The sequence below is a fragment of the Rhagoletis pomonella genome, unplaced genomic scaffold, assembly GCF_013731165.1.
Source record: "Rhagoletis pomonella isolate Grant_MI unplaced genomic scaffold, Rhpom_1.0 Rhpom_scaffold_00001, whole genome shotgun sequence".
In the NCBI taxonomy this organism is placed as follows: Eukaryota; Metazoa; Arthropoda; class Insecta; order Diptera; family Tephritidae; genus Rhagoletis; species Rhagoletis pomonella.
This window is the reverse complement of record NW_023458555.1, coordinates 21,628,462-21,637,232: the sequence shown is the minus strand read 5'-3', so window position 1 is coordinate 21,637,232 and position 8,771 is coordinate 21,628,462. Positions and strand designations below refer to the sequence as shown.

Genomic DNA, 8,771 nt, shown 5'->3' with positions numbered 1-8,771 from the left:
GAATATGTATTCATTAATATTGAAATGTTCTCACGGTAAGTTAAAAATAAAAATTCATTGAAATTATATGTATGTATGTAGAAAGCATCATGATGGAACCTAACAAAAAAAAAATTTTTACCCATAGAGTTTTAGAATTACACTAGGCGTATTCTCGAAGTCTTGCACGATGCATGAATTGCACGAAACGCAAAAATACTATTCCAAATTTCGAAGAGTACGAGAGCGCCCCATTGCGAAATTATACAATCAAATACAATAACAAGAGACAGCAAAAAGAAAATGAAGTGAGCGAGATAAGAGGAATGAGAGAAATATGTAGCAATTCCAACAACAAAAAAATTAGCACAGGGTCGCATTTAACTTGCTATGCTATTTTTCAAAATATATACATAGGTTTCGACGTTGCATATTTTGCAGCGATAGGAAAATTTTTTTTCCCATGTATTTTGTTGCTGTGTTTGCAAGTTATGCAATCCATGCAATCCGTGCTACGTGCAATGGCTTTGCAAGATTTGGAGAATACCCCTACTGTAGAGCAATCAAATACCCAATCAAACCCAAAACATATGTACATTCTCGTATTTTGCTGAAGCCGATCAAAATTTTGTTTACGTAGATTAAAATCCAAGATTATATTAAATTCGAGTTTCAGGTAGAATAATGTTTGAGAAAATTAAATTTTTTTTATCGCAAAACTTCGAAAAAAAATTTACATTAACCCTCTATGCTAACAGAATCACAAAACTTCGCTCATGAAGTTGTGATTTCTAATGTGCCGCAAAAATTTCGATTTTAAGGAAAGGAAAAATACACAAAAACTTAAAAATGTGTGATTTAGCGGCACATTTGTTGCAGTAGCAGTTTGATAAATCCCAGCAGTGATGAGCTAAGATTTGTTGAAATACGGCTGAAAATCTGATAAATTTGGCATATTATTGAAACTTATGTATTCATATAAATTCATTACGAGCTCATTTCTAGGATTTTTTAGAGATTTTAGTTTAAACTGTATGTTTGATTTACAAAGAAACATTACTTTTGGCAATCTCATCCACTTTTTCCTAGAAGCCTAGAAGCTAAAAGATATACAGCCGCCTATTCGTGACTAACCTATCCACTTCTTACATAGAACATTTTTGGTCGACATATAATGTAGACTATTTTAATGCCCGCGGTTTATCCCGAAGTCCAAATCTCGGGGACCTGTTTAAATAGCTCCTTGCAGGTCGTATGTATATCCGCGAAACTTGAACATTTTTTGTTCGGTTATGGTCTGCAACCTCTTCTTCTAATTGAGACACAGCGCCAGGTAACCCGTTTAACAAACGTTTTTCGGCAATGTCCGAAAGCTTTTTGTGAAAGTGGTAGTCGGTTCGGTTTCATCAAGCTTCGGAGAATTCCATGCCGGATCCTTGTACTTATTTGTGAAAACATGTCCGTTTTACCTACATTTAGCCCCAGGCTTGCATCTGTGAAAAGTTATTCTAGAAATACCTAGTCACTACCTTGCTTATGTCGTCCGTACGCTTTTTCATAAAATTGTTTTAGCAGTTCTTATAGCATATTTTCACCAAAAGCTTTATAGTAGTTAAGAGCTATGATAAGTACTAAGTATTTTAACATAGGGTGATTGGCAATGTTTATTTCTTACTTTTTTCTTTCGTTCTTTCGTTTGCTTATACTTAATATGAGCAATTACCCCGTTCGAGTGATAATCTCGTTTATCCAATGAGCACAAACTGCAGTTAAGGCTTGGTAGAAATGCTGTATTAGCTACGAGTAGCCGAAGAGCATGTCCCTTGTATGTAGTGTGTGTTTATGTGATTGTTTGCTTAGCTTATCCTCATTTCACTCCACCCTTTCACGTTTTATATTGACTGATGCTAGACATCATAGTATATCTGAAGCTGCTACATTATGTATCGATGCATTATATCACATATTTTGTTGTGAAGTATTAACTGTAAAATCCTTTGCAAATCGATGCATAGATGTAGGCCATCCGATGTATCGAAAAATATCGATGTACATTTCGATGCATCGAATCCATGAAATAGATCGATGTATTTTTGCCACTGACATCTTTAAAACATTAATAAATATGTCACAAATAATTGGAGTCAGAGATCTACATCACCTTTTGCTCACCCTTTAATAACATTTCTACAGCCCGAAAAATATGTACGTGTTGATAGGATCGTTTAGAGAGTCTACCACACAGCTTTTAGCCTACTCCCAATAAGGTTTGCAATGTAAAGGGTTTTTTTAAACGTGTGGTTTTCAATGAGGCAATACTTTTTTCTGAGTTGGTCTTTTTGACAGCTTTTGATTGATGTATACGCAGTTTAGTTTGCCATTTCATAATGAACAGACTTACTTCGGAACATCGTTTACAAATCGTGCAAATTTATTACCTAAATAATGGTTCGGTGCGCGTGACGCATCGCGCGCTGCGTCCAGTATTCGGTGGACATAATCGCACAGCAGAATCGGTAATTCGAGCAAAAATGGATTGGTTTCGCACCACGTTTACTCTAGTGGATTATGCGCATCTTCAGAAATGCCGTAAAGTGCGCACCGAAGACGCTATAGCTGCTGTGGAGCAGAGTATCGAAGAAGACCCGAATGAGTCCATCCGCCATCGCGCGCAACAATTGAAGCTGTGCCCATCCACTTTATGGAAGATTTTGCGGAAGGATCTTGGTTTGCGGGCTTACAAAATCCAATTGTGCAAGAATTAAAGCCGAACGACCATCAAGCGCGTCGCACTTTCGGTAAATGGGCCCAAAACGAGTTGGCCACCGATCCTGATTTTTACAAGAAAATTTTGTTCAGCGATGAAGCTCACTTTTGGTTGAACGGGTACGTTACTAAACAAATTTGTCGCATTTGGAGTAATGACAACCCACAAGCCATTGTTGAGACGCCGTTACATCCTCAAAAAGTCACTGTTTGGTGTGCTCTATTGGCAAAGGGAATCATTGGTCCATATTTCATCACAAATGAAGCCGGCCATAATGTTACAGTCAATGGGGAACGTTATGGAGCCATGATTAATGACTTTTTCGTGCTGGAATTGGAGGATGTTGATGTGGACGACCTTTGGTTCCAACGAGACGGCGCTACATGCCATACAGCCAACGAAACAATCAATTTATTGAAGGGAACTTTTGGAGAGGGCATTATCCCGCGTCGTGGGCCTGTGGCGTTGTCCTCCCAAGATCGTGCGATTTAACACCGCTGGACTATTTTTTGTGGGGTTATGTGAAGTCGCTGGTCTACGCAAATAAGCCCGAGACGATTGACGTCTTGGAATAGAATATTCGGCGCGTTATCGCTGACATACGACCCCAATTTCTGCAAAAAGTGATCGAAAATTGGGCTAGCCGCGGCGGTCACTTGCCCGAAATCATTTTTAAAACATAATAGCAAACCCTTATCTTTATAATAAAGTTAAATTCTTGGCCATAGCATTAAACTATATGCGTTTTATTTCTTCTTGAAAACCTGATGTCTAAAAAAAAATACTCTTTAGATTTGCCAAAATCAAATGTTCAATTTGGTTTGGAGACTAACCGGTTTCGACGTTGTACCATCTTCAGTGTCATTTTTCGTTCTGTGTCGAATGGCACAACGCCAAAACCGGTTTGTCTCCAAACTAAATTTGACAAGGGATGGCGGAAAACCATTCCACAGTACGTCATACTCCTACCCTGTCGGAAACACCAACAACGAAAATGCGAATGAAATGTTTAGATAACTACACCCAAGTATGGCCTTATCCGTTCATCTTCTCCATCTTGCCGTAAAAGTAGTCCCAGGACTCTTATAACTTTTCATATTAACTTTTCGTATGCCTACAGCAACTTTTTATACCCAATTTTTTATATATTTTCAGCGCCTCGCACCTAACATGGAAGCCTTGGTATGATAAAAATGATACAGAAGAAAATAACGAGCGTGCTCATAAGGCATATACAGCTATACTAACTTTAACACCAAAGCAGCCAAATGATGAGGATTATACTAAAGTTTCAAACAAGGTGAGTACTTAGTTAAATATTTCTGCATCTAAAGTTATCCAAAATTTTGGATTTTCGGACAAAATTTATATGAAAGCTTTGCTTGCATCTTAAAACTTGTTCTCCTTAACAAATGTATTTAGATCAAAACCATCGCCGCCGAAAAGTATAATTACACATTCCAAGAAAATGAGGATGTCTCTGCTTTTGTAACATCCTTCTTTGACGGCGTACTACTCTACGCGCAAGCACTCAATGACAGTATTCGCGAAGATCCAACAGTGCTAACGCGTCCCATTAATGGCACAGATATGGTGCGACGCATGTGGGGTCGCAGTTTCAAAGGTATAACCGGTAATGTCACCATCGATTCCAATGGGGATCGCATCTCGGCATACTCACTATTGGATATGAATTCGGATACGGGACGATTCGAAATCGTTGCAGACTTTATGCACAATCGTTTGGATTTTGTGCCGGGCAAGGAAATCCATTGGGCAGGTGGGCGCAAAGAGCCACCACCTAGCACGCCAATTTGCGGTTATGATGGTTCATTATGTCCAGATAATTGTAAGTTTAACGCACACATGCGACTATCTTTTTCAACTTGTTAAAAGTCTATTTTTACTTGCAGCACTCCCTGGTTATGCAATACTCTCAATCATACTCGGTGTTGTAGTCGTGCTTATGACCGTCGGTTTCTTCTTCGGCTATCGACACTACAAGTCAGAGGCTGAGATAAATTCCATGACTTGGAAGGTATCCATTAGCGATCTAGTATGTCCTGACTTGGCAGGACGTGGCATACGGGGTTCCTTTCATTCGCTCGTGCGTCAATCCTCACAATTGACGCTGATGTCTGAAGATCTGCGCTCGTTGTGCGGTGATCGTCAAATTTTCATACCAGTTGGTATGTATCGTGGTTGTGAAGTGGCCATTAAGGCCATCGAAAATCGACAAATTAACTTGACGCGTTCGCTAATGTTGGAGCTGAAAAGTATGAAGGATCTGCAACACGATCACTTGGTAAAGTTTTACGGCGCATGCTTGGATCCCCCGAAGCGCTTTCTACTCACCGAATACTGTCCAAAAGGTTCGCTGCAGGATATATTAGAGAATGAGCAATTCCAGCTGGACTGGATGATTAAGTTGTCACTAATGCACGATATTGTGCGTGGCATGCATTTTCTACACAACTCAGTTATACGATCACATGGCAATCTGAAGTCCTCAAATTGTGTGGTGGACTCTCGATTTGTATTGAAAATAACAGATTTTGGTTTGCACACGCTAAAGCGTATACGCCCTGAAGCGTTGGAGAACGATGTTGAAGACTGTAACAGCCATGCGTATTGGAGCAGTAAGTATTCGAAAGAGAACCACATACATACGTATATTCAATTGCAGCAACGTAAAAACTCAATCGGAAGTGGTTTAAATACTTAAATTGAGAGCAAATTAAAATTAATGGAGTAGATGCCTTACAAATAAAATGCTACAAATCGTGAGCTCCCCTATTGTTTATTCCATGATAAAAACATAGCAAGGTAGAACCGTTCTCTCAATTTGTCGGCCATGATTTTTTCTGAAGTTTGCCAACATTTTAAAATCATATAAAAGTGGAAATAAAAAATTGAAATTGTTCGAAATTGTTGTTGCTTGAGATTGAAAATGAAAATGTGTGTGTGAGTTTGTGAGTAAATTAAAAAATTAAATTGTTTGGAAATGTCAAGAATTTTAAAAGTGACTCTCAGCGGTTCTACCTTACTATATTTTTATCATGGTTTATTCAATATTGCTACTTTTTTGGTTGGCCTTGTTACTGCACCTAATTGTTTACAATTTTATTCACCGCCATTACCTTGTTGATTTCTTTAATTTAATCTCTTTCATTTTTCCTCCCACTCACAGAATTGCTTTGGACAGCGCCTGAGTTGTTGAAAATGGAAAACAATCGTCCGCCAGAGGGCACACAGAAGGGTGATGTCTATTCGTTTGGCATAATTGTGCATGAAATTAGTACAAGACAAGGCCCATTCTATCTGGGAAAGACTGATGCGGAAAAATCACCCAAAGGTAAGTTCAACTAAGCAAAAAATTTATAGAAGAAACTTATCGTGAAACTCTTGTATTTGTGTTACGAAAACTGCTTGTGGGGTTAATAAGTAATTTCCACGTGCATTCTGAAGATGTTTACAAACAATCTTTCGGCAAGAGAAAAAAGTTAGTTCCGCATAGCATTGCTAAAGATAGCTTATTCCATTTATATGTAGCTTTAAATTGTAACTTAACTTAACTTAACTTAATGCATTGGTATGATAAAGCGATTCGCTGAGAAATAGCGGCAAACAGGTTTGAGTAGGAATAAGAGTTTTCTCCTGTGTCCGTCTAAGTATATAAAGGGCATAGGAAATTTGATCATAATAAATCATTTGAACAATGGTAGGTCCTTTATAAATATTTGCCAAATAAAGGACGCTTAATGTCTTCTATTTCTTACTATGTTCTGAGCTCTGGATTTTGTTTAAAGATTAATTTCTGAGTAGAGAATATCAATAATGTTCTTTATAAAGGGTAATTTAAACCAGAGACCGAGAAAAAAACACATGATCGAAACTAAATGTCGTTCTCGTAGTTCTGATCCCAAGAAGACTTCAAAACCAAAACCCAAATGAGAACAAAACTGTCGAGAGCCTTCTTAATGGCAAGTGTATAAGAACAAAACCCTGTGGAACGATCCTTAATAGAATAGAATACTTTCGGGAACATTTCTAAGAGAGCAAAATGGGAACAGAAGTCCCCAGAACGTTTTGGCAAAGAACAAAACGGGAACAAAAGTCCAATGAACTTTCTCTCGAAGAATAATCTCGGAACTAAAGTCTAAGGAACTTTCGGACAGAGAACGAAACGGAAACAAATCATATCTGCACTATTCACGAAGAATGGAAGCGAGAACAAAATTTTTCTCATAGCGTTCCATTAGTTTAAAATGTTTGAATATTAAAATTAAACAAAAAAAGAACTGAAAGATAATTATGCAAATAAAGTCAATGAAAGCCTTGAGACACGAACTTTTCAGATACAGAAAATGAAAAATTGTTCCATAAATACATATTTCACCCTAATGCTTAACGATATGGAAGTTGATATGATCCAGCTTTCCTCGTGGTTCTCATTGAGACGATTTTTCATCCCAACATGCAGACATTCCTCTCATTCTTAACGTTAAGTTCTCAAAACTTTTCTTCTCTAGCAGAACGTTCCCCAGACTTTTGTTCTTAGTTGATCTTCCTTGAAAACGTTCTCCATACTTTCGTTCTAATTTTGTTATAATTGGAAACATTCCCAAAAGTTTCGTTCTCAATTTGTTCTTTCTGGGAACGTTCCCGAGAATTTTATCCTTTACGGAAACGTTCCCGAGCCTTTTGGTCTCATTTTGTTTTCGTTCAAGCTGCTCTCAATACTCTTGTCCCCGATTGGCTGTTTTGGGGGAAAGTTCTTGACATTACATTTTGTTACCGTGCAGAACTAAGCCAAAACTGAAACGTGTTTTCGGTCCCCGATTTAAACTATCGCCAGGCAGTGCGGCACCAAATTTTAGAGTTTTCCTTTAACCAGTAATCTTTGGACAAACTATAAGTTCTAAAGGATCGCTACTACTTTTTAGCAATAATGAAGGTGTTTACCAAATTGAGCGGGTGACCTGGCAGATTGTTGTCAAAAGTCGTTGCTTGAGATAATCTGCTCTTTTACCAGAGTGCCAGGTCACTTGCTCAATTTGGTGAATACCCCTGATCTCCGTAATAGCAGCTTTGACTTTATTGCTTTTTTAAATTCTTCCTAACAATTTTATTCTAAGTTGGAGATAAAGTTTTCTTATTTCATTAAAAATTTACTACTTTTTATTGTAAATGTTTAGATCTACTAATTTTAATATATTAGACAATGAGAGGTCGCGCCAAGGATTTAATCCTACTAGTGTTCGCCCAGCGGTTGAAATTCAACCGATAAAATTAAGGATAGTTTATGTAAGTTGAATGAGCTAAAATAACATTAGTTGGAATGGGTTAAGTGGAGAGGAGTTTAGCTTAGTACTTGGTATAACATAACATAACCATAACATAAGAATAAATAACATAACATATGAAGCATAACACACCACAATATAACATCGCACACTCTTCAGTTGTATTTCCTTTTTATCCATTTTTTCACCTCTATCTAAATCTTATTTATTTTGGTTCATTTTATGCCAAATGATGTTGCCTTTGATGCCACATCAAGTGATATCATGTCATGTGGTGAAATTGGGTGTGGTGAGCTGCGGTGTGGTGGAATTGGGTGTAGGAGTTACGGTGTGGTGAATTTAGGTGTGGTGGATTCAGGTGTGGTGAGTTAAGTTATGGTGAGAAAGTTGAGGTGTGGTGAATTAAGGTGTGGTGAATTTTGGTGTGGTGAGTTGAGGTGAGTTAAGGTGTGGTGAGAAAGTTGAGGTGTGGTGAATTAAGGGTGGTGGATTTAGGTGTGGTGGATTTAGGTGTGGTGGATTTCGGTGGGGGGTTAAGGTGTGGCGAGTTGAGGTGTGGTGAATTTAGGTGTGGGGAGTTAGAGTGTGGTGAATTAATGTGTGGTGAGCTCAGGTGGAGTAAGTTTTTAAGTTAAGATGAGTTAAAGGTAAGGGGTTATGATTTTTATCCTTATCTTCATCTTCATCTTCATCTTCATCTTCATCTTCATCTTCATCTT

General features: G+C 37.9%; 1 protein-coding gene across 1 annotated transcript in view; it reads left to right on the top strand.

Moving 5' to 3' along the window:
- Positions 1-8,771, top strand: part of LOC118740961 (atrial natriuretic peptide receptor 1) — a 40,208-nt gene that overhangs the window by 10,332 nt on the left and 21,105 nt on the right. Inside the window, exon 3 of the mRNA XM_036472742.1 lies at positions 3,902-4,046. Within this exon, the coding sequence (XP_036328635.1) occupies positions 3,902-4,046 (145 nt within the window). The remainder of the gene's footprint in view (positions 1-3,901; positions 4,047-8,771) is intronic.